General features: G+C 44.4%; 1 protein-coding gene across 1 annotated transcript in view; it reads left to right on the top strand.

Moving 5' to 3' along the window:
• The first annotated feature begins 10,553 nt into the window (after positions 1-10,553).
• snupn (snurportin 1) overlaps positions 10,554-27,536 on the top strand; it is a 48,326-nt gene continuing 31,343 nt past the window's right edge. The window contains exons 1-2 of the mRNA XM_041837659.2: positions 10,554-10,658; positions 16,573-16,743. Coding sequence (XP_041693593.1) covers positions 16,586-16,743 — 158 coding nt within the window. The 5' untranslated portion in view covers positions 10,554-10,658; positions 16,573-16,585. The remainder of the gene's footprint in view (positions 10,659-16,572; positions 16,744-27,536) is intronic.

The raw sequence follows: 27,536 nt of genomic DNA on the forward strand, positions 1-27,536 counted from the left end.
CAGTGTACTGTAGAGCTATTGACGTTTCAGGTCGTCTTTTTTTGTAGTCGCGCGGCTCGGGACATCTCAGAGTAAATCACATGTCTGCGACGCTTTTCCACTAGTGCACCACCACTACAAAGAAAACGACCTTTGCCGGTTCCCAAAAGCATCTTAAAACCTCTTAAGGAATGGACCCTTAAAATTTTCGCCTAAAATGACATACCCAAATCTAACTGCCTGTAGCTCAGGACCTGAAGCAAGGATATGCATATTCTTGATACAATTTGAAAGGAAACACTTTTAAGTTTGTGGAAATATTAAATTAATGTAGGAGAATATAACACATTAGATCTGGTAAAAGATAATAAAAACTAAAAAACATGCTTTAAAAAAATGGTTCCTTCATCTTTGAAATGCAAAAGAAAGGCCAAAATATATTTTTGCAGTTTAGGCGCAATTTAGATTTTGGGTGTGTGCAAAGTTTCAGATTGATCCAGTGAAGCATTGCAATATTGGACAATTTTGTATCAAGTCTGCCCAAATGTGCCGAATTGGTCAAATGATACATTGATGATGTGGTAACGCAAAATGTAAGTTTACACACTCCCAGTAATGTCATACATGATGGATCATTAGCTTAAACACTAACTTTCACACATCTAGATGGCCGGGCGGGGTGGATGTGGAGCCAGAGACAGCAGGGGTTCAAACTGTAGAACCCAGTTCCTACATTTGAATATAAAAATGGATTTTATCAAACAAAACTATGCTACATTTTATCTCCGGGACCCTTAGGATGACAAATCAGAGCAAGATTACTGAATGTAAATACATTATTTACCTTCAGAGGTGAATGTATCAAACCAGTTGCCGTGATATGTTTTTTGTTGTTGTGATGTGTGATTTGAAAGAGTCAGGCGCAGGAGGGCAAATCACAGAATAAAAGGTTTATTCCAAACACAGTAGTACGCAGCAATGTGTCAAACACTTCAGTGTGGAAAACAGGGGCACTGGACAACAACGAAGCACATGGGTGAAAATAACCCGGCGATACAAAATAACAAAGAACTCCACCGAGCTAATCGAACCTCCACAATAAACAATCACACACAAAGATAAGGGGGCAGAGGGAACACTTATACAGGTACTGATGAGGGGATATGAACCAGGTGTGTGTAATGAACAAGACAAAACAAATGGAATGATGAGATGAGGCCGGTGACGACGAACGCCAAAGCCTGCCCGAACAAGGAGAGGAGGCAGCCTTGGAGGAAGTCGTGACAGGGAGGGAGTAGTAACCTTGTTCATTCTCCTTGGGTCTAGCCCCACAAACCGCAGAATCAGCTTCCGGCAGGGCAGGCAGAGGGGCAAATTCCGGGTAGAGAGCCAGACCCGATCACCCGGTAAAAAGACCGGGGCCTCACTGCGGTGGCGGTCAGTGTTGGCCTTCTGGCGACGCACTGGAGGTGGATGTGAGCAGCGTTCCACGTCTCCTCCGCGCGCCGAAACCAGTCATCCACCGCAGGAGCCTCGGTCTGGCTCTGATGCCACGGTGCCAGAACCGGCTGATAACCTAAAACACATTGAAATGGCGTTAGGTTAGTGGAGGAGAGGCGGAGAGAGTTCTGGGCATATTCGGCCCATGGCAAGACCACCGACCACTCCCCCGGCCGGTCCTGGCAGTAGGACCGCAGGAACCTACCCACTCATTCACCCATTCCACCTGTCCATTAGACTCGGAGTGAAAACCAGAGGTCAGGCTGACCGAGACCCACAGATGTTCCATGAACGCCTTCCAGACCCTGGATGTGAACTGGGGACCCCGGTCAGACACTATGTCCTCTGGCACCCCGTAGTGCCGGAAGACGTGTGTAAACAGGGCCTCCGCAGTCTACAGGGCCGTAGGGAGACCGGGCAGAGGAAGGAGGCGGCAGGCTTTGGAAAAGCGGTCCACAACGACCAGGATGGTGGTGTTACCTTGAGAGAGGGAAAGATCAGTAAGGAAGTCAATACACAAGTGGGACCATGGCCGTTGTGGAACTGGTAAGGGCTGTAACTTACCCGCTGGGAGGTGCCTAGGTGCCTTACTCTGGGCGCACACCGAGCAGGAGGAGACATACACCCTCACGTCCTTAGCAAAGGTAGGCCACCAGTACTTTCCGGTCAGGCAGCGCACTGTACGACCAATACCTGGGTGACCAGAGGAGGGGGACATGTGTGCGCAATAGATCAGATGGTCACGGACAAGAGACGGCACGTACTGCAGCCCAGCTGGACACTGAGGTGGAGATGACTTTGTGCGCAATGCCCGCTCTATGTCTGCGTCCATCGCACACACTACCGGCGCCACAATGCAGGAGGCCGGGAGTATGGGGGTGTTGTCTATGGGCCTCTCCTCTGTGTCGTACAGCCGTGACAGTGGGTCTGCCTTCACGTTCTTCGTACCCGTGATGTAAGACAGAGTAAAATCAAACCGGGTGAAGAATAAGGCACACCTGTTCTGGCGAGGGTTCAGCCTCCTCGCTGCTCGGATGTACTCTAGGTTACGGTGGTCTGTCCAGACGAGGAAAGGGTGTTTCGCACCTTCCAGCCAGTGCCTCCACACGGTCAGGGCTCAGACAACAGCCAACAGCTCCCGATCACCAACGTCGTAGTTCTGCTCCGCCGGGCTGAGCTTGTTGGAGAAGAAGGCACAAGGCGGAGCTTTGGTGGCGTGCCCGAGCGTTGAGATAGGACAGCGCCTATCCCTACCTCGGATGCATCCACCTCCACTACGAACGGTAGTGATGGATCGGGATGAGCCAGTACCGGGGCTGATGTGAACAGAACCCTCAAGTTACTGAAGGCCCTGTCAGCCTCAGCAGACCAGTGGAGCCGGGACAACCCACCCTTCAACAGAGATGTGATGGGAGCTGCGACCTTGCCAAAGCCCCGGATAAACCTCCGATAGTGGTTGGCAAAGCCAATCAAGCGCTGCACCTCCTTAACTGTGGTTGGAGTCGGCCAATTACGCACGGCTGAAATGCGATCTCCCTCCATCTCCACACCTGAGGTGGTAATGCGGTATCTGAGGAAGGAGACTGACTGCTGGAAAAACATACACTTCTCTGCCTTGGCATAAAGGTAATGTTCCAACAGTCGGGCCAGCACTTTGCGAAACAGGGACACATGCTCGGCGCGCATAGCGGAATACACCAGAATATAATCGATGTAGACCACTACACCGCGACCAAGCATGTCCCAAAACACCTTGTTCACGAAGGACTGGAAGACGGATGGAGCATTCATCAAACCGTAAGGCATCACCAGCTATTCGTAATGCCCCGTAGTTGTGCTGAATGTGTTCTTCCACTCGTCCCCCTCTCGGACACGCACCAGGTTGTACGCACTCCGGAGATCTACTTTTGTGAAGAAGCGCGCCCCATGCATTGACTCGATCACAGATGGAATGAGGGGTAGAGGATAACTATAACGTATTGACCCCTTGTTCAGTGCTCGGTGATCAATGCAAGGGCGCAGACCTCCGTCTTTCTTCTTCACAAAAAAGAAACTCGAGGAGGTGGGCGAAGTGGAGGGATGTATGAACCCCTGGTGCAGGGACTCGGAGACGTATGTCTCCATAGCCTCCGTTTCAGCCTGCGACAGGGGATACACATGACTCCTGGGAGGCACAGCGTCTACCCGGAGGTTTATCACGCAATCCCCCGCCCGATGAGGTGGTAACTTGGTTGCCTGCGTTTTGGAAAACGCGTGCGCCAAATCGAGGTATTTGGGGAGAACGCCCACGGTGGAGGTAGTGTCTGTACTTTCCACCGTGGTTGCACCAACGGAAACACCTAGACACCTACCCTGACACTCTCGCGACCACCCCGTGAGAACACTCTGTGGCCATGAAAAGGTGGGGTTGTGTAGTGCTAACCAGGGAAGACCTAACACAACAGGGAAATCAGGAGACTAAATAATAAAAAAAGTGATTTGCTCTCGATGAGTCTCGTGCGTAACCATAGTGACTGGTGCTGTAACTTCCCTAACGAACCCGGACCCTATTGGTCGACTGTCAAGTGCTCTGATAGGGAGTGGAATGGATAGGGGAACCAAGGTAATACCTAGACTATGTGCAAATGACCTGTCCATAAAGTTCCCAGCTGCGCCTGAATCGACCAGCGCCTTACACTGGGGAACTACTGTATAATCAGGAAAGTGGACGTGTAGGGTACAGTGCGCAGCAGAGGGCTCTGAACGTGTGTGGGTGTTCGATACCTGGGGTGACGCGAGAGTGCCCTGCCTGCCACCTCCAGACACAAAAGAACGCTGAAGACAGCGTGCAGGAGAATGTCCTCTCGCGCCACGAGTGTGACACTGGCGCTGTCGTCTTCCACTCTCCCGGATCGCCGCTCCATCATCTCGTAATCTGGGTTGGAGAGGTGGGGGGTGGGGGGGTGGAATGGGCAGGCCCCTTTCAGGACGTCCTCTAGCAGCCAGCAGGTTGTCCAACCGGATGGCCATGTCCACCAGTTGATTGAAGGACAACAAGGTGTCCCGGCAGGCTAGCTCCCTTCGGACATCCTCTCGTAGATGGCACCGGAAGTGGTCGATTAGGGCCCGCTCGTTCCACCCGGACCCAGCCGCTAGACTCCAAAACTCCAGGGCGAAGTCCTGCGCGGTCCTCGTCCCCTGCCTCAGGTGGACCAGCTGTTCGCCCGCCTCTCTACCTTCGGGCGGGTGGTCGAAGACTGCCTGGAAGAGGCGAGCGAACTCCCCGTAGTTGTCCAACGTGGCTCCTCCTTCACTCCAAACCGCGTTGGCCCACTCCAGGGCTTTCCCCAAGAGACAGGAGACGAGGGCGGACACCTTCTCCCGCTCCGATGGAGCCGGGCTGACGGTTGTGAAGTAGAGGTCCAGCTGCAGGAGGAATCCTGGCAGCGGGCAGCTGTCCCATCATACCCCCTTGGTCGTGATAATTGAATCCCTCTGGGTGCTGGGGTGTGGGTGGCTGGATCCGGTCGCTCAGCTGGTCTCGAAGGATCGGGTCCTCTCCTCTCCAGGCGTTGGGACGACCTGGAGAACCCGATCCATCGCTTCTCCCAAGCTGGTTAGCATATCAGCATGCTCCCGGACCTGTGCCACGACTCCTGGCATGTTCGTTTCTCCTGTTGACTCCATGTTGGGGTGTGTGATTCTGTGATGTGTGTTTTGAAGGAGTCAGGCGCAGGAGGGCAAATCACAGAATAAAAGGTTTATTCCGAACACAGTAGTATGCAGCAATGCGTCAAACACTTCAGTGTGGAAAACAGGGGCACTGGACAACAACGAAGCACACGGGTGAAAATAACCCGGCGATACAAAATAACAAAGAACTCCACCGAGCTAATCGAACCTCCACAATAAACAATCACACACAAAGATAAGGGGGCAGAGGGAACACTTATACAGGTACTGATGAGGGGATATGAACCAGGTGTGTGTAATAAACAAGACAAAACAAATGGAATGATGAGATGAGGAGTGGCAGTGGCTAGAAGGCCGGTGACGACGAACTCCGAAGCTTGCCCAAACAAGGAGAGGAGGCAGCCTCAGAGGAAGTCGTGACAGTTGTTGTGTACTCTCCTCAAACAATAGCATGGTATTTTTTCACTGTAATAGCTACTGTAAATTGGACCGTGCAGTTAGATTAACAAGAATTTAAGCTTTCTGCCCATATGTCTATGTCCTGGAAAGTTTGCTGTTACTTACAACAGTCATGCTAATCACATTAGCGCACATTAGCTCAACCGTCCCGTATACAGGACACCGATCCCATAGAGGTTAAGGCTAAGGTCATCATTAGAGCCTTCGTAGGAGCATTGTTAAATCTCCAAGCTGTTTCCAAAAACCATCTTTAGTAAAGTTGCACTTAGACCCCCGGTGTTGCAACGCGTATCAATCCAATTATCTAACGTGATCCTTCAAGTTGAATAATATAAGTTTCAATGTTTCAATTTCTCAATTTTCTGATCCACTCATAACTGAGTTTCAATTTTCAATTTCCAATTGTTCTACCCTGTAAAATGTAGATTTTGATATACTTTTTCCAATTTTCTAATTTACATTGTGTCGTTAGAAAAGTACAGGTTGAAATATGTGGTTAGGAAAACGGGGTGATTTCTAAATACGTGGTTCAAGTGGACGCTACTAATACAGTGCGCAAACCCAGACTAAACCTACAGTGGCCCACTAGATTGAGTACCCATAACCTGTAGGCTAGCAGTAGGTTACAGTGGGAAAGTGAAAGTAAATTAGACTATAGCATATCAGCATTATAGGCCTATAGGCCTATCCAACGGCTAGGGGAGGAGGGAAGCAAGGATTTTACGCAAACGTGTCTGTGGGAGGAGAGGAATCTCAAGGACCACTCCTGCAAAGGAGAATATAGGCGCTGTTTGAATATATTCATGGATGGATTCTCCATTCCTTGAAATAATCATCTAAATATATACACTGAGTGTATAAAACATTAGGAACACCTTCCTATTATTGAGTTGCACCGCCCCCTTTTGCCCTCAGAACAGCCTCAGTTTGTTGGGGCATGGACTCTACAAGGTGTCGAAAGCATTCCACAGGGATGCTGGCCCATGTTGACTCCAATGCTTCCCACAGCTGTGTCAAGTTGGCTGGATGTCCTTGATATACAAGGGAAACTGTTGAGCGTGAAAAACCCAGCAGCGTTGCAGTTCTTGACACACTAACTGGTGCGCCTGGCACCTACTACCATACCCCGTCTAAAGGCACTTCAATCTTTTGTCTTGCCCATTCACCTTCAGTATGAAAAATGTATGCACTCATTAACTGTAAGTCGCTCTGGTTAAGAGCGTCTGCTAAATGACTAAAAATGTTTTTTTAAATGTAAATGAATGGCACACATACACAATCCATGTCTCAGTTGTCTCAAGGCTTAAAAATAATTATTTAACCTGTCTCATCCCCTTCATTTATACTGATTGAAGTGGATTTAACAAGTGACATCAATAAGGGATCATAGCTTTCATCTGGATTCACCTGGTCAGTCTGTCATGGAAAGCAGGTGTTCCTAATGTTTAGATAAATGATGATCAATGATAGAAATAACTTGGTTGTTAGCCTAGCGTAAAATCTCGCATCAATCTGTGATGTCTTCAAGGATGTGAGGATTGAAGGGTGCATAGGTTATCCCAATACAGGGGCATCGTCTCCGTTATAGGCTATGTATACATTTGTCTCAGCTATACCACTATTTTTGATAATAATGGACAGTAAAATAGTTGTCTCAGATGGGGCATTACCCGAGCTCAAGCTCTGTGCAAGCTTCAAGGTGTCCGTTCAGGGCCAGCCTGTGAGCCTGACAGGGAGGTGCAATCCTTCTCGGTGCAATCCATGCATTAGGCTACATCCTCAAGATAATAAGCCTAGGCCTATGAGGCTACTTCATTGGAAGTGTACATAAAACACCACGCCATTACACACAGATTTGTAAGTTAACCTTCCGCTTCGACCTATAGGCTAGGCCTAGCTGTAAGACTCTCTATGCAAGGTGTTGGCATACATGGGGGATTGAGGATAACATTGTGGCGAATTTGAAGGGCAGGCTGCAGGGACTGATGCACGCAACTCCATGTCTTCGCAGTCAGTGACAGTACCAAGAGAGTTAACTACACACCATGGTAGTTAGAATGGTATTGCATTGCTTTGGGGATATCTGGTGTGTGTTAGTGTGTGTGTGTGTGTGTGTGACTTCGCTTCGAAGGTGTCACGTCCAATCCCGCTCCCCCGCTCGATGTCACCTGTCTACTAACTTGCGGTCCTGGCAACCCATCTTTATGTACACCTGGCAACCATCGTTACGCACACCTGCGTCTCATCATCAGTCACACCTGGACTTCATTACTCCCTTGATTACTTACCCTTTACATATCTTTTGTTATCAGTCATCAGGTAGTATTGTTTGTGTTTCTATGTCAGACACGTCGCTTGGTTTGTATCGCGCCATGGTCGTTATTATTAAACTCTCTAACTGCACCTGCTTCCTGACTCCTTGCATCTAAGTTACACAAGGACCACATTCATTTAGGCAAGGCTAATCTCCCCCCGAACTTAAGTGGTAGCATCCACTTGAACCACATACTTAGAAATCAACCCTTTCATCCCAGCCACACCAATATAAAATAATTATATTTTTCAAACGAATAAAGATAAATTGGAAAAACTATTTTACAGTGTAGAAAAATGATTAATGAAAAAATGTGAAACTGTTTTCTATTCAATTTAAACGAGTGGATCAGAAAATTGAGGTCTTGAGAAATTGAAAGTAATATTATATTATTCAAATTGAATGAGTATTAGATCATTAGACTGATAAGCGTTGCACAGACCAAAAACGCTTGTTATTTACCCTCAGACCACTCATAGTACAGCTAAGTGCGTCTTAGATGCTTTTTTGCTCTTCCGCATCACTGTATACACAGAAGATCTCTGCTAAACATACAATCAAGCTGTTTATCTGTCGCTCTGTGACCCAGATAACTTGGGAACAAAGTTGACTATAAATACAAAGTTGCCAATGTCTTTGCAATTGAACATGCGAATTATAAAAATATGCTTTAAATGAAAAATTAAGTAGGCCTATAGGCCACATAGTGCTATATATTTCAATCATATTGAAATACATTTCATGTTCAGGTCAATTGAGTTCTATTTGTATGCTACACTGTCTGTCATTTTTGCCTCAATATATTTCATGATGTGTAACAACGTGTGCAATGATGTGCCAAATGAATCTGTGATTGAGTGCATTGTTATAGGGTAAGCATTAGAATAAGCCGACTCAATATTTCTAGCCATTAGGTGATAATATCTCTTGGGTCAGCTTTCTCCATTCAAATCTTACCTTAACATTATAATTATTCCACAATACTGGCGACGGATCAGCTCTTAGAGAGATATTACCCACTGGGGACAGATGTCAATTCAACATCTATTCCGCGTTGGTTCAACGTAATTTGACGAAATTATGTGGAAACAACTTTGATTCAAACATTGTGTGCCCTGTGGGTATCACCTATGGCTGCAAATATTGAGGCGGCTTATTCTAATGTGTATCCTATAATAATGCACTAAATCAAGATTTCCACATGTTAGGCTACACATCATGAAATATATGGAGGCAAAAATGACAGACAGTAGCCAAATAGCAAAATAAAACTCAATTGAATGAACATGAAATGTATTTCAATATCATTGAAATATATACAATAGGCCTATGTACTATGTAGCCTATACTGTAGGCAGGCTATTTATCTTTTAATGCAGTCATCTCTGTTTTCATTTGAATAAAACCATTTTTATCCTTCGCTTGTTTGTAACAATTGCAGAGACATTGGCAACTTTGTATTTGTAGTCAACTTATTTGTGAAGTTATAATGATATGGAGGTCACAGAGACAGATAAATATATTGGGTGCGTTTGTAAACTCACTCTGGCTATCTACTCCGATTTCAGAGCACTCTTGTCTGAGGGTGCATTCGTAAATTCACTTTGGCTATCTACTCCGATTTCAGAGGAACTCGGTTGTTTTGACAGGTGTAAGTAAACATTGGATAAAAAACTGAATTAAATTGTTGCCATAACATAGTTATAGTCACTTACCCTCTAGATAAGATGAAAACACTCTAACCAGCTCTGCTAGGGCAAGTAAAATGTTCAGTGTGAGGTGTTCTATCATTTGTGTCTGGAAGTAGCTAGCAAGCTAGCCAACTTTAGCCAGCTAAAGTGCTTGACTGCTGTTGTGAGGTCAGAACGCTCCGATCAACCCTACTCCTCTGCCAGAGCGTCCAGTGTGCGCTCTAAAAGCTCAGAGAACGAAATGCTTTGAATTTACCAACAAACAATCTGACAACACTCTGAATTTACGAATGACCCAGAGCGTACTTTGACACACTGGAGCCAATTTGCGAACGCACCCCTTGATTCAATGTTTAGTGCGATATCTTTGGTGTATACCTGACGCGGTAGGGAAAAACACATCTAATGACGCACTTAGATGTTCTACAAGTGGTCTGAGGCAGTCGGTATAAAATAGTGATTTCAAGTGCAACTTTAGTGATGATGGTTTTGGGAAACAGCTCTGAGATTTAATTATGCTCCTACAAAGGTTCTAACATGAATTTAGCCTTAAAGCTGCAGTATGTCATTTTTTGGGCAACGCAACCAAATTCACATAGAAATGTGAGTTATAGATATGTCATTCTCATTGAAAGCAAGTCTAAGAAACGGTTGATATGTTCTATGTGCGTATTTCTATGCTTCCCGATCTTACTTCATTTTTTCCTGCTTTCACTTTCGGTTTTGTACACCAGCTTCCAACAGCTGAAAATACAATATTTTTGGTTATGGAAAATATATTTCACTGCGGATTAGATGGTACAATGATTATCTACACTATAGTTACTTGTTTTGTAACATAACCTGAAATTAGGCGAACTATTAGAATTTTAGCAACCAGGAAATGGCGGCGCGATTTCTGCATAGTGCATCTTTAAGATGCTTTGGGGAAACCGGGCCCTGGAACGCTACCTCATTCCGGGAAGTATTTTGCTTGGCCAACAAGAAACCTGCTGGTAGGAGAAACGTGACATCTCAGCCCGCCTGCCTCGTTCTTCATCAAGGTAGTTTATAATCTGGCTAGCTAGCTAGCTAACCACCTATCTAGTCGGTTTATTTATTTTAGCAACTGCTCGCACAACTGTGAAGAGTTTCAATGCAAGGCAACAAGCCAGCTAAAAGTATTTGAATGAATGCTGCGGTGGATGTAGCTAGCTACAACAGCTAGCTAGCTAACGCGTATCCATTTGGTCCAGCTTGCTGTTTCAATTCAAGTTGATACAATGTGACACTGACTCAGTTGTTACATTTTACATCACCCAGTCGTCGCGTACCAAATAGTGACATGGCAGTGAACGTTACAGAACATGGAAGTAACGTTAGAAACAAACGTATCTAGGACAGAAATTTGTCCCATGGCAGCCCCAGGCCTGCAACCCGGTTCCCACGTATAGATAACACAGCCACAGCTATATCGTCAGTCAGAAACAGAAACATTTGGTCTTTAATGTAAGTTTAGGATTAGTTATAAGGTTAGCATTGTGGGGTTAAGGTTAGGTTTAACATCAGATTTTCGGAAGATACATTGTAGAAATAAGCGGGGTTTATTACTGTGGTTGAGCGCAGTGGCGTCAGATCCACTAAACCTAGGGAATGGCAAAGTGGGGTGGGGATGCCCTCCCAGGGAATTTTTGTGGTTGAAGCTCATTTACTGCATTTCTACACAATTTAAAAACACTAATGCTATTTGGAGAAGAGCAAAACAAAAAAATGCCTCCGCAATTAATTACATTGTCAACCACTACTCGACCTCATCATAAATTGACACATTTTACTTGTGGAACAGTGTAACATGAAATAGATGCAAAATACAAGCTATCAAGTCATAACGCCGACATCAATGTGAGAGTAACCAGTACATAAAACAGCAAACCTTCCCAGATAAACCATACACATGCATTGAAATAAAAGGCATAGGCCTACATCAAATGTCTTACTTAGACCTACAATTGACAAGGACACATGAAGACAAACAAACTCGACCAATGAATGACGAAAATTACGAAATACAAAAGGAAAATCTACACATTCCTTTTTAAAGGCAGCAAAGGCCCCTTTACATGTCACCTTGTCAAACCTATGTATTTCGGATAGTCAAATTCTCTGAAAGCAGTGCAGTCTGCGTTGCACCAAACGGCGGGCATCACAAACACCAGGATTTTTCAACTTCAATTGCTCTACCTCTGCACTTAACGCTACCCCAGAAATCACTCCTTTCAATGGTGCCCTATTCCTAAGAGTAAAGCAAGAAACCGATCTTGACCCAAGTTGTGTGACACGAAGCGCCTTCTACCTCTGGTCAGAAGTAACACAAACAAATATCACAAGTCCACTACAGGTTACCTTCACTGATTCAACTACACTGAACTCCTTTCTCACCCCCCCTGAAACCAAAAATGTCACTCCTACTCGTCCAGATTCTTCTTTATGGTGTCTGATGCCATTCTTCCTCAACACACATCTTCACACTACACTCGGCTCTTCTTCCTCACTGTCCATAACCACGTCTGTCCTTTCACCACGCTCTTGCCGCGCCTTTATTCCCTCCCGAGTGGCACAGAGGTCTAAGGCACTGCAACGTAGTGCTAGCTGTGCCACTAGAGATCCTGGTTCGAATCCAGGCTCTGTCGTAGCCGGCCGCGACCGGGAGACCCATGGGGCGGCGCACAATTGGCCCAGTGTCGTCCAGGGTATGGGGAGGGAATGGCCGGCAGGGATGTAGCTCAGTTGGTAGAGCATGGCGTTTGCAACGCCAGGGTTGTGGGTTCAATTCCCACGGGGGGCCAGTGTGAAAAATAAAAAAATAATGTATGCACTCACTAACTGTAAGTCGCTCTGGATAAGAGCGTCTGCTAAATGACGAAAATGTAAAAAATGTGCATTGCTTGCAAAGCACTCACTGATGGCATTTCTCCAAAATCCAACTTCTGTTCCTTAGCCCACTTTACAAGTGTGGCTACCTCTGACTTCTCCATGCTTCCTCCGTCTCCTTCTGCGCGCCTACACATATGCTAACCGGTTCAAATATTCCAATCCGAAACAACATTTGTAGGAAACACAGGTGAGCACAGTCCAGGTGCCAATCAGGGATGGCCTCTCTGGTCTACCTGTATACGTGTTACAATCACAAGGGGAAGGACATTTAGAATTATAGTATATGGGAGCGGGCACACAGGGCAATTGGGGGTAATATCAGGCATGAATCAATTGCCTTATGTGTCCACTCACTTGGGTACATAATATCAACAAGGCAAATCAGAGAATATTGACATTGCAACATAGTAGCCAACGAGGGGGCGGCTTGCACAAATTATTCCGCAGCTTGTCTCTCTCTGATAGTGCAACTGCTATGTAGGCAACGCAAATAATCTGGGTGCTCTATATAGAGCACCCAGATAGTATTGTGTTGCCTACATCCACGTGTGTGTGTGGATACATTTGAAGTCGGAAGTTTACATACACCTTAGCCAAATGCATTTAAACTCAGTTTTTCACAATTCCTGACATTTAATCCTAGTAAATATTCCCTGTCCTAGGTCAGTTAGGATCACCACTTTATTTTAAGAATGTGACATGTCAGAATAATAGTAGATTGAATGATTTATTTCAGCTTTTATTTCTTTCATCACATTCCCATTGGGTCAGAAGCTTACATACACTCAATTAGTATTTGGTAGCATTGCTTAACTTGGGTCAAATGTTTCGGGTAGCCTTCCACAAGCTTCCCACAATAAGTTGGATGAATTTTGGCCCATTCCTCCTGACAGAGCTGGTGTAACGGAGTCAGGTTTGTAGGCCTCCTTGCTCGCACACACTTTTTCAGTTCTGCCCACACATTTTCTATGGGATTGAGGTCAGGGCTTTGTGATGGCGACTCCAATACCTTGACTTTGTTGTCCTTAAGCCATTTTGCCACAACTTTGGAAGGATGCTTGAGGTCATTGTCCATTTGGAAGACCCATTTGCGACCAAGCTTTAACTTCCTGACTGGTGTCTTGAGATGTTGCTTCAATATATCCACATAATTTTCCTTCCTCATGATGCCATCTATTTTGTGAAGTGCACCAGTCCCTCCTGCAGCAAAGCACCTCCACAACATGATGCTGCCACCCCCATGCTTCACGGTTAGGATGGTGTTCTTCGGCTTGCAAGACTAACCCTTTTTCCTCCAAACATAACAATTGTCATTATGGCCAAACAGTTCTATTTTTGTTTCATCAGACCAGAGGACATTTCTCCAAAAAGTACGATCTTTGTACCCATGTGCAGTTGCAAACCGTAGTCTGGCTTTGTTATGGCGGTTTTGGAGCAGTGGCTTCTTCCTTGCTGAGCGGCCTTTCAGGTTATGTCGATATAGGACTCGTTTTACTGTGGATATAGATACTTTTGTACCTTTTTCCACCAGCATCTTCACAAGGTCCTTTGCTGTTGTTCTGGGATTGATTTGCACTTTTCGCACCAAAGTACGTTCATCTCTAGGAGACAGAACGCGTCTCCTTCCTGAGCGGTATGGCGGCTGTGTGGTCCCATGGTGTTTATACTTGCGTACTATTGTTTGTACAGATGAACGTGGTACCTTCAGGCGTTTGGAAATTGCTCCCAAGGATGAACCAGACTTGTGGAGGTCTACCATTTTTTTCCTGAGGTCTTGGCTGATTTCTTTTGATTTTCCCATGATGTCAAGGAAAGATGCACTGAGTTTGAAGGTAGGCCTTGAAATACATCCACAGGTACACCTCCAATTGACTCAAATTATGTCAATTAGCCTATCAGAAGATTCTAAAGCCATGGCATTTTCCAAGCTGTTTAAAGGCGCAGTCAACTTAGTGTATGTAAACTTCTGACCCACTGGAATTGTGATACAGTGAATTATAAGTGAAATAATATGTCTGTAAACAATCGTTGGAAAAATGACTTGTGTCATGCACAAAGTAGATGTCCTAACCGACTTGCTAAAACTACAGTTTGTTAACAAGACATTTGTGGAGTGGTTGAAAAACGAGTTTTAATGACTCCAACCTAAGTGTATGTAAACTTCCGACTTCAACTGTGTGTATGTATGTATATATATGTATTTATGTGTATGTGTGTGTATATGATATATATATATATATATATATATATACACACATACATACAGTGGGGAGAACAAGTATTTGATACACTGCCGATTTTGCAGGTTTTCCTACTTACAAAGTGTGTAGAGGTCTGTAATTTTTTATCATAGGTACACTTCAACTGTGAGAGACGGAATCTAAAACAAAAATCTAGAAAATCACATTGTATGATTTTTATGTAATTAATTTGCATTTTATTGCATGACATAAGTATTTGATCACCTACCAACCAGTAAGAATTCCGGCTCTCACAGACCTGTTAGTTTTTCTTTAAGAAGCCCTCCTGTTCTCCACCCATTACCTGTATTAACTGCACCTGTTTGAACTCGTTACCTGTATAAAAGACACCTGTCCACACACTCAATCAAACAGACTCCAACCTCTCCACAATGGCCAAGACCAGAGAGCTGTGTAAGGACATCAGGGATACAATTGTAGACCTGCACAAGGCTGGGATGGGCTACAGGACAATAGGCAAGCAGCTTGGTGAGAAGGCAACAACTGTTGGCGCAATTATTAGAAAATAATCACCCTCGGTCTGGGGCTCCATGCAAGATCTCACCTCGTGGGTCATCAATGATCATGAGGAAGGTGAGGGATCAGCCCAGAACTACACGGCAGGACCTGGTCAATGACCTGAAGAGAGCTGGGACCACAGTCTCAAAGAAAACCATTAGTAACACACTAAGCCGTCATGGATTAAAATCCTGCAGTGCACGCAAGGTCCCCCTGCTCAAGCCAGTGCATGTCCAGGCCCGTCTGAAGTTTGCCAATGACCATCTGGATGATCCAGAGGAGGAATGGGAGAAGGTCATGTGGTCTGATGAGACAAAAATAGAGCTTTTTGGTCTAAACTCCACTCGCCGTGTTTGGAGGAAGAAGAAGGATGAGTACAACCCCAAGAACACCATCCCAACCGTGAAGCATGGAGGTAGAAACATCATTCTTTGGGAATGCTTTTCTGCAAAGGGGACAGGACGACTGCACCGTATTGAGGGGAGGATGGATGGGGCCATGTATCGCGAGATCTTGGCCAACAACCTCCTTCCCTCAGTAAGATCATTGAAGATGGGTCGTGGCTGGGTCTTCCAGCATGACAACGACCCGAAACACACAGCCAGGGTCCTGGAGTGGCCTAGCCAGTCTCCAGACCTGAACCTAATAGAAAATCTTTGGAGGGAGCTGAAAGTCCGTATTGCCAATGGACAGCCCCAAAACCTGAAGGATCTGGAGAAGGTCTGTACGGAGGAGGGGGCCAAAATCCCTGCTGCAGTGTGTGCAAACCTGGTCAAGACCTACATGAAACGTATGATCTCTGTAATTGCAAACAAAGGTTTCTGTACCAAATATTAAGTTCTGTTTTTCTGATGTATCAAATACTTATGTCATGCAATAAAATGCAAATTAATTACTTAAAAATCATACAATGTGATTTTCTGGATTGTTTTAGATTCCGTCTCTCACAGTTGAAGTGTACCTATGATAAAAATTACAGACCTCTACATGCTTTGTAAGTAGGAAAACCTGCAAAATCGGCAGTGTATCAAATACTTGTTCTCCCCACTGTACATGACACGACACATGCCAAGTTGCCTGGGGTGGTGACACTATATGCACAACAGCAAATTAGCTAACGATTTTGGCTTATTGATCAGTCAACTTGCATTGTCATCCAGTTTGAGTTTGGTAGCCCTGTTGTCAACTCCATATGTTGCTCTAGTAGAAGTGGCCCCTTGATATATCAGGGGTCAGCTGAGCTCACCATACACGTCGTAACTCATGCCTTTGTGTGGATTTCCAGGCTCCCCACCACCATGGATGACCTTACCCAAGCTCTCTCGGCCAGCTTCGCCGTCTCCAAGGAGGCCAACAGCACAGCCGCCCCCCATCCACGGATGGCCCAGTACAAGACCAAGTTCAGCGTTTTGGAGCAAAGCGAGCGACGGCGGCGCTTTCTAGATCTGCAGAAAACGTTAGTTCCCTAACCAATTACAGGCCCAGTCCAGACACAACTTGGCCTACTAACCCCTAACCCATAGGAACTTCATATGGTTGTGGGCAGCTCCATCCTGCCCTCTCAAATCAAATCAAATCAAATTTTATTGGCCACATGCGCCGAATACAACAGGTGCAGACATTACAGTGAAATGCTTACTTACAGCCCTTAACCAACAGTGCATTTTTATTATTTTTTTTTAATGTAAAAATAAAACAACAAAAAAAAGTGTTGAGAAAAAAAGAGCAGAAGTAAAATAAAAGAACAGTAGGGAGGCTATATATACAGGGGGGTACTGGTGCAGAGTCAATGTACGGGGGCACCGGCTAGTTGAGGTAGTTGAAGTAATATGTACATGTGGGTAGAGTTAAAGTGACTATGCATAAATAATTAACAGAGTAGCAGCAGCGTAAAAGGATGGGGTGGGGGGGGCAGTGCAATGTGTTTGGACCATGATAGTTCGTTGGTGATGTGGACACCAAGGAACTTGAAGCTCTCAACCTGTTCCACTACAGCCCTGTCGATGAGAATGGGGGCGTGCTCAGTCCTCTTTTTTTTTTCCTGTAGTCCACAATCATCTCCTTTGTCTTGGTCACGTTGAGGGAGAGGTTGTCTCTGATAGGCTATGTGGAGTTTTCACCAGATGGCTTATTGCAAGGTGCTAATGAATATATCTGAGTGAAGCGCTGTAGCTGTAAGCCTGTATCCATATCAGACTCATTACATAAGGTCAGACAGCTTAAAGGTAATTTATATCTGGATGAGTCGGAAGAGGTAGCCCTTTCCTGGACACTGATAAGATCCTAAATTAAAATGCAGTGGCTGTACAGTAGCATGCTATACATGACATCAGAGCTCAGAGTCTCCGCTTCACAGATCTGTTTTGGTTTTGACTGACAGCCGTTCTGAATTTGAACACCGCGCGCGACAAGAAGTTGCCCCCCATCCCTCCCGCTAATTGGGCAACCTTTGCAAATGTTTTGTTGTCTGGGTGAGGGAAATGCTGTAAATTATGTTTGATGTACAGTTACAAGATGACATGGCATTATACCCTGGGTTGTCCTGAACAGAATGATCGTATGTTTGTTGTATTGTGTAGAAAATTTGCCGCTGACGACGCATCTAAATGCATCATGACTCCATTCTATGCGTACCAAAATTACGATCTACTTCTCTGAATTGTTTAGTGAAAGCCTAACACTATAAGATCGTATTTCATCATTTAGCTAGTCATGTTGGCAATAGAACAAGCTTTCAAATTATGCCCACCTGACCCAAATTGCTATATATACAGTGGGTATAGAAAGTCACCACCCCCTTTCTAAATGTTCACATTTTGTTGCCTTAGAGCCTGAAATGAAAACACATACAATCAGACTGTTTCCGGCTTTATTTACACACAGTAACCCACAATATCCAAGTGAGAAAAAAATATGAATTACAATTAAAACAGTAAAATACCCTATTTGGATAAGTGAACACCCCCCCAGAATTGCAATTGCAAACTTGCTGAGGTATAACCAACCACCTTCCAGATCAAAAATCAAGCTAATTGGCTTCCATCTGTGATCAATTGTGGTGACTTTGATTAGTTCAGAATAAAAGCAGTTGTTCATAGAGGACTAGAGGATTCAAAGCAAATAATCCACTATGGGTGGAAAGGTACTTTCAAAATATCGAGATAAAGTTGAGGAAAGGCACAAGTCAGGGGATGGATATAAACATATTTAAAAGGCTTTGTCTATCCCTAGGAGCACAGTTAAGAACATTATTAAGAAGTGGAAGGCGTATGGCACCACCCAGACCCTGCATAGATCAGGCCGTTCCTCCAAACTGGATGACCGGGCAAGGAGGAGACTGATCAGAGAGGCTACCAAGAAGCAAATGGCGACTTTGAAGGAGCTTCAGGCCTTTTATGGCAAAGACTGGTCAATGTGTGCATGTGACCACAATATCACAAGCGCTCCACAAATCTGGCCTCTATGGGAGGGTGGTAAGAAAAAAAACACATTGTAGATTCCAAGGTCAAGTGGCAAAAGGTGCTGTGGTCAGATGAGACCAAAATTGAACTTTTTGGCCTGAACGCAAAACGATATGTCTGGCGTAAACCCAATACATCTTTCCACCCAAAGAACACCATGCCTACAGTAAAGCACAGCGGTGGCAGCATCCTGTTGTGGGGGTGTTTCTCTTCAGCAGGGACTGGAGCACTTGTCAGAATAGAAGGGAAAATGCACAGTGCAAAATACCTGCAGCCCTCTGCCAGGAAGTTGAAAATGGGCAGATGGTTCATGTTTCAACATGACAATGACCCAAAGCACACCGCCAAAGCAACCGTACAGTGGCTGAAGGACAAGAAGGTGAATGTCCTTGAGTGGCCTAGTCAGAGCCCCGACCTAAATCCCATCGAGAATCTGTGGAATGACTTGAAGAGTGCAGTCCATGAGTGGTCACCATGCAATTTGACTGAGCTTGAACAATTCTGCAAGGAAGAATGGGCAAATATTGCACAGTCCTAGGTGTGCAAAGTTAGTAGAGACGTATTCAAAGAGACTCATGGCTGTAATTCAAGCAAAAGGTGGTTCCACCAAGTATTAACTCAGGGGGGTGTTCACTTATCCAAATAGGGTGTTTTACTGTTTTAATTTCAAATCATTTTCAGAGTTGTTTAGATTTTTTTCCCACTTGGATATTGTGGGTTAATGTGTGTAAATAAAGCAGGAAAAAGTCTAATTTTATGTGTTTTCATTTCAGGCTGTAAGGCAACAAAAGGTGAAATGTTTTAAAGGGGGTGGTGACTTTCTATACCCACTGTGTGTGTGTATGTGTATATATACAGTACCAGGGGGGGGAGGGGAGGGGAGGGGAGGGGTGGGTCAAAATCAAAAGTAACAGTCAGTATCTGGTGTGGCCACCAGCTGCATTAAGTACTGCAGTGCATCTCCTCCTCATGGACTGCACCAGATTTGCCAGTTCTTGCTGTGAGATAGTTACCCCACTCTTCCACCAAGCCACCTGCAAGTTCCCAGAGATTTCTGGGAGGAATGGGTCTAGCCCTCACCCTCCGATCCAACAGGTCCCAGACGTGCTCAATGGAATTGAGATCCAGGCTTTTCACTGGCCATGGCAGAACACTGACATTCCTGTCTTGCAGGAAATCACGCACAGTACGAGCAGTATGGCTGGTGGCATTGTCATGCTGGAGGGTCATGTCAGGATGAGCCTGCAGGAAGGGTACCACATGAGGGAGGAGGATGTCTTCCTTGTAACGCACAGCGTTGAGATTACCTGCAATGACAACAAGCTCAGTCCGATGATGCTGTGACACACCGCCCCAGACCATGACGGACCCTCCACCTCCAACTCGATCCCGCTCCAGAGGACAGGCCTCGGTGTAACGCTCATTCCTTCGACGATAAACACGAATCCGACCATCACCCCTGGTGAGACAAAACCATGACTCGTCAGTGAAGAGCACTTTTTGCCAGTCCTGTCTGGTCCAGCATCAGTGGGTTTGTGCCCATAGGCGACGTTGTTGCCAGTGATGTCTGGTGAGGACCTGCCTTACAACAGGCCTACAAGCCCTGAGTCCAGCCTCTCTCAGCCTATTGCGGACAGTCTGAGCACTGATGGAGGGATTGTGCGTTCCTGGTGTAACTTGGGCAGTTGTTGTTGCCAACCTGTACCTGTCCTGCAGGTGTGATGTTCAGATGTCCCGATCCTGTGCAGGTGTTACACGTGGTCTGCCACTGCGAGGACGATCTGCTGTCCGTCCTGTCTCCCTGTAGCGCTGTCTTAGGCGTCTCACAGTACGGACATTGCAATTTATGGCCCTGGCCACATCTGCAGTCCTCATGCCTCCTTGCAGCATGCCTAAGGCACGTTCACACAGATGAGCAGGGACCCTGGGCATCTTTCTTTTGGTGTTTTTTAGAGTCAGTGGAAAGGCCTCTTTAGTGTCCAACTGTGACCTTAATTGCCTACCGTCTGTAAGCTGTTAGTGTCTTAACGACCGTTCTACAGGTGCATGTTCGTTAGTTGTTTATGGTTCATTGAACAAGCATGGGAAACAGTGTTTAAACCCTTTACAATGACGATATGTGAAGTTATTTTGATTTTTACAAATGATCTTTGAAAGACCGGGTCCTGATACAGTGCATTCGGAAAGTATTCAGACCCCTCCCCTTTTCCACATTTTGTTACGTTACAGCCTTATTCAAAAATGTATGAAGTAAAACATTTTCCTCATCAATCTACACATAATACCCCATAATGACAAAGCAAAAACAGGTTTATAAAAAAAATAAGTGATATCACATTTACATAAGTATTCAGACCCTTTGCTCAGTACTTTGTTGAAGCACCTTTGGCAGCGATTAGAGCCTCGAGTCTTCTTGGGTATGACGCTACAAGCTTGGCACACCTGTTTTTGGGGAGTTTCTCCCATTCTTCTCTGCAGATCCTCTCAAGCTCTGTCAGGTTGGATGGGGAGCGTCGCTGCACTGCAATTTTCAGGTCTCCAGAGTTGTTTGATCGGGTTCAAGTCCAAACTCTGGCTTGGCCACTCAAGGACATTCAGAGACTTGTCCCAAAGCCACTCCTGAGTTGACTTGGCTGTGTGCTTAGGGTCGTTGTCCTGTTGGAAGGTGAACCTTCGCCCCAGTCTGAGGTCCTGAGCGCTCTGGAGCAACTTTTCATCAAGGATCTCTCTATACTTTGCGCCGTTCATCTTTCCCTCGATCCTGACTAGTCTCCCAGTCCCTGCTGCTGAAAAACATCCTCACAGCATGATGCTGCCACCACCATGCTTTACCGTAGGTATGGTGCCTGGTTTCCTCCAGACGTGACGCTTTGCATTCAGGCCAAAGAGTTCAATCTTGGTTTTATCAGACCATAGAATCTTGTTTCTCATGGTCTGATAGTCCTTTAGGTGTCTTTTGGCAGACTCAAGGCGGGCTGTCGTGCCCATTACTGAGAAGTGGCTTCTGTCTAGCCACTCACCATAAAGGCCTGATTGGTGCAGTGCTGCAGAGATGGTTGTCCTTCTGGAAGGTTCTCCCATCTCCACAGTGGAACTCTGGAGCTCTATCTGAGTGACCATCGGGTTCTTGGTCACCTCCCAAACCAAGGCCTTTCTCCCCCAATTGTTCAGTTTGGCTGGGCGGCCAGCTCTAGGAAGAGTCTTGGTGGTTCCAAACTTCTGCCATTTAAGAATGATTGAGGCCACTGTGTTCTTGGGGTCCTTCAATGCTGTAGACATTTTTTGGTACCCTTCCCCAGATCTGTGCCTCTACACAATCCTGTCTCGGAGCTCTACGGACAATTACTTCAACCTCATGGCTTGGTTTTTGCTCTGACATGCACTGTCAACTGTGGGTCCTTAAATAGACAGTTGTGTGTCTTTCCAAATCATGTCCAATCAATTGAATTTACCACAGGTGGACTCCAATCAAGTTGTAGAAACATCTCAAGGATGATCAATGGAAACAGGATGCACCTGAGCCCAATTTCGAGTCTCATAGCAAAGGGTCTGAATACTTTTGTAAAGGTATTTTTGTTTTTTTTATTTGTAATAAACATGCAAAAATGTCTAAACCTGTTTTCACTTTGTCATTATGGGGTATTGTGTGTAGATTGATGAGGAAAAAACTAATTTAATCAATTTAGAATAAGGCTGTAACGTAACAAAACATGGAAAAGCGCGGTATGTGTCTGTGTATATGTGTGTGTATTCAAAAATTATTCAGATACCTTCCCTTTTTCCACATTTTGTTATGTTACAGCCTTATACTAAAATTGATGGGATTATTTTTTTCCTTCAATTAACAGGTGTGTCTTCTTAAATGTTAATTTGTGGAATTTATTTTCTTAATGCGTTTCAGCCAATCAGTTGTGTTGTGACAATGTAGGGGGGGTATACAGAAGATAGCCCTATTTGGTAAAAGACCAAGTCCATATTATGGCAAGAGCAGCTCAAATAAGCAAAGAGAAACGACAGTCCCATCATTACTTTAAGACATGAAGGTAAGTTAATTTGGAAAATGTCAAGAACTTTGAATGTTTCTTCAAGTGCAGTTGCAAAACCCATCAAGCGCTGTGATGAAACTGGCTCTCATGAGGACCGCCACAGGAAAGGAAGACCCAGAGTTACCTCTGCTGCAGAGGATAAGTTAATTAGAGTTACCAGCCTCAGAAATTGCAGCCCAAATAAATGCTTCACAGAGTTCAAGTAACAGACACATCTCAACATCAACTGTTCAGAGGAGACTGCGTGAATCAGGCCTTTATGGTCGAATTGCTGCAAAGAAACCACTACTAAAGGACACCAATAAGAAGAAGACTTGCTTGGGCCAAGAAATTAGACCGGTGGAAATCTGTCCTTTGGTCTGGAGTCCAAATTTGAGATTTTTGGTTCCAACCACTGTTTCTTTGTGAGACACAGAGTAGGTGAATGGATGATCTCCGCATGTGTGGTTCCCACTGTGAAGCATGGAGGAGGAGGTGTGGGGGTGCTTTGCTGGTGACACTGTCAGTGATTTATTTAGAATTTAAGGCACACTTAACCAGCATGGCTACCACAGCATTATGCAGCGATATGCCATCCCATCTTGTTTGCACTTAGTCCCACTTGCGCTTAGTGGGACTATAATTTGTTTTTCAACAGGACAGTGACCCAACACACCTCCAGGCTGTGTAAGGGCTATTTGTCCAAGAAGGAGATTGATGGAGTGCTGCATCAGATGACCTGGCCTCCACAATCCCCCGACCTCAACCAAATTGAGATGGTTTGGGATGAGTTGGACCGCAGAGTGCAGGAAAAGCAGCCAACAAGTGCTCTGCATATGTGGGAACTCCTTCAAGACTGTTGGAAAAGCATTTCAGGTGAACCTTTTTTTTTTAGAGAGAATGCCAAGAGTGTGCAAAGCTGTCATCAAGGCAAAGGGTGGCTATTTGAAGAATCTCAAATATAAAATATATTTTGATTTGTTTAACACTTTTTTGGTTACTACATGATTCCATATGTGTTATTTCATAGTTTTGATGTCTTCACTATTATTCTACAATGTAGAAAATAGTAAAAATAAAGAAAAACCCTTGAATGAGTAGGTGTGTCCAAACTTTTGACTGGTACTGTATACAGTGGGGGAAAAAGTATTTAGTCAGCCACCAATTGTGCAAGGTCTCCCACTTAAAAAGATGAGAGAGGCCTGTAATTTTCATCATAGGTACACGTCAACTATGACAGACAAATTGAGAGAGAAAAAAATCCAGAAAATCACATTGTAGGATTTTTTATGAATTGATTTGCAAATTATGGTGGAAAATAAGTATTTGGTCACCTACAAACAAGCAAGATTTCTGGCTCTCACAGACCTGTAACTTCTTCTTTAAGAGGCTCCTCTGTCCTCCACTCGTTACCTGTATTAATGGCACCTGTTTGAACTTGTTATCAGTATAAAAGACACCTGTCCACAACCTCAAACAGTCACACTCCAAACAAAATGATCACAAGAACGGTGAGCAAAAATCCCAGAACCACACGGGGGGACCTAGTGAATGACCTGCAGAGAGCTGGGACCAAAGTAACAAAGCCTACCATCAGTAACACACTACGCCGCCAGGGACTCAAATCCTGCAGTGCAAGACGTATCCCCCTGCTTAAGCCAGTACATGTCCAGGCCCGTCTGAAGTTTGCTAGAGTGCATTTGGATGATCCAGAAGAGGATTGGGAGAATGTCATATGGTCAGATGAAACCAAAATAGAACTTTTTGGTAAAAACTCAACTCGTCGTGTTTGGAGGACAAAGAATGCGGAGTTGCATCCAAAGAACACCATATATTGTGAAGCATGGGGGTGGAAACATCATGCTTTGGGGCAGTTTTTCTGCAAAGGGACCAGGACGACTGATCCGTGTAAAGGAAAGAATGAATGGGGCCATGTATCGTGAGATTTTGAGTGAAAACCTCCTTCCATCAGCAAGGGCATTGAAGATGAAACGTGGCTGGGTCTTTCAGCATGACAATGATCCCAAACACACCGCCCGGGCAACGAAAGAGTGGCTTCGTAAAAAGCATTTCAAGGTCCTGGAGTGGCCTAGCCAGTCTCCAGATCTCAACCCCATAGAAAATCTTTGGAGGGAGTTGAAAGTCTGTGTTGCCCAGCGACAGCCCCAAAACATCACTGCTCTAGAGGAGATCTGCATGGAGGAATGGGCCAAAATACCAGCAACAGTGTGTGAGAACCTTGTGAAGACTTACAGAAAACGTTTGACCTGTGTCATTGCCAACAAAGGGTATATAACAAAGTATTGAGAAACTTTTGTTATTGACCAAATGCTTATTTTCCACCATAATTTGCAAATAAATTCATAAAAAATCCTACAATGTGATTTTCTGGGTTTTTTTTTTCTCAATTTGTTTGTCATAGTTGACGTGTACCTATGATGAAAATTACAGGCCTCTCTCATCTTTTTAAGTGGGAGAACTTGCACAATTGGTGGCTGACTAAATACTTTTTTCCCCCACTGTACGTACGTACGTACATACATACATACACACACACACACACAGTGGGTATAGAAAGTCACCACCCCCTTTCAAAATGCTTTTAGTTGCCGTACAGCCTGAAATGAAAACATATAAATTTAGACTTGAGTAGGTGTGTCCAATCTTTTGACTGGTTATGTAAGAGTCGCTTAGGGCTCCCGACCCTATTATAATTTTTTGGAATTCATTCAGGGTCTCAACTTGTTAAGCCTACAATAGCAGCCAATGTGTGTTGTTCAATGTAGACCTACACTACCATTCAAAAGTTTGGGGTCACTTAGAGATTTCCTTGTTTTCGAAAGAAAAGCAATTTTTTTTGTCCATTTAAAATAACATCAAATTGATCAGAAATACAGTGTAGACATTGTTAATGTTGTAAATGGCTATTGTAGCTGGAAACGGCTGATTTTTTAATATAATATCTATATAGGCATAGAGAGGCCCATTATCAGCAACCATCAGTCCTGTGTTCCAATGGCATGTTGTTTGCTAATCCAAGTTTATCATTTAAAAAAAGCTAATTGATCATTAGAAAACCCTTTTTGCAATTATGTTAGCTGTTATGAAAACTGTTGTGCTGATTTAAAGAAGCAATACAACTGGCCTTCTTGAGACTAGTTTAGAACCTGGAGCATCAGCAATTGTGGGTTCGATTTAAAGGCTCAAAATGGCCAGAAACAAATAACTTTCTTCTGAAACTCGTCAGTCTATTCTTGTTCTGAGAAATGAAGGCTATTCCATGCGAGAAATTGCCAAGAAACTGAAGATCTCGTACAACGCTGTGTACTACTCCCTTCACAGAACAGCGCAAACTGGCTCTAACCAGAAAGAGGAGTGGAAGGCCCCAGTGCACAACTGAGCAAGATGACAAATACAATAGTGTCTAGTTTGAGAAACAGGTCCTCAACTGGCTGCTTCATTGAATAGTGCTTGCAAAACACCAGTCTCAACGTCAACAGTGAAGAGGCGACTCCGAGATGCTGACATTCTAGGCAGAGTTGCAAAGAAAAAGCCATATCTCAGACTGCACATCATAATCTTTTCTTTTTACTGGCCATTCTGAGATATGGCGCATCTACTCACGACCACTGTAAACACAGTCCAGTTCAAAGTAAATGGCACAGATCCATATATGGCAGTGGTCTATTTGCATATAGGCCTATTGCAGCTCTGATTGGTAATGCCGCACCGGTCTGTGTAGAGTACGGGCTGAGTTGTGCGTGTCAATGCAATAGAATCATACTACGATGCGTTCTGCTTATAACAAAATCTCTTGCATAGGTCGTTTTTGTTTCGGTATGTTGCATTGAAGGTGGCTAATATTGCGTTGATTCGATCACAATTGCCACAGTAAAGCGAAACGTTGATAGTGTTAACTAACAGGGAACAGAGATGGGGTATTCATTCAAAAATCATGTTAAACACTATTATTGCACACAGAGTGAGTCCATGCAACTTATTATATGACTTGTTAAGAAAATGTTATTTAGACTTGCCATAATAAAGTGGTTGAATACTTATTGACTCTAGACATTTCAGCTTTTCATTTTTTATTAATTTGTAAAAATGTCTAAAAACATCATTCCACTTTGACATTATGGGGTATTGTGTGTAGATCAGTGACGTACAATCTAAATGTAATCCATTTTAAATTCAGGCTGTAAGAGAACAAAATGTGGAAAAAGTCAAGGGGTGTTAATACTTTCTGAAGGCACTGTATGCTTTCCATATTTCTTCTGTAAGAAACATTTCAATTTAGCCCTATCCAAATAGGCCAATTCCCACGAGTGTAAGGGGTTAAGTGCTGTCGCTTATACAGTGGGGAGAACAAGTATTTGATACACTGCCGATTTTGCAGGTTTTCCTACTTACAAAGCATGTAGAGGTCTGTAATTTTTTATCATAGGTACACTTCAACTGTGAGAGACGGAATCTAAAACAAAAATCCAGAAAATCACATTTGTATGATTTTTAAGTAATTAATTTGCATTTTATTGCATGACATAAGTATTTGATACATCAGAAAAGCAGAACTTAATATTTGGTACAGAAACCTTTGTTTGCAATTACAGAGATCATACGTTTCCTGTAGGTCTTGACCAGGTTTGCACACACTGCATCAGGGATTTTTTATTTATTTTTATTTCACCTTTATTTAACCAGGTAAGCCAGTTGAGAACAGGTTCTCATTTACAACTGCGACCTGGCCAAGATAAAGCATA

Source organism: Coregonus clupeaformis, unplaced genomic scaffold (genome assembly GCF_020615455.1).
Source record: "Coregonus clupeaformis isolate EN_2021a unplaced genomic scaffold, ASM2061545v1 scaf0067, whole genome shotgun sequence".
NCBI classification, from domain to species: Eukaryota; Metazoa; Chordata; class Actinopteri; order Salmoniformes; family Salmonidae; genus Coregonus; species Coregonus clupeaformis.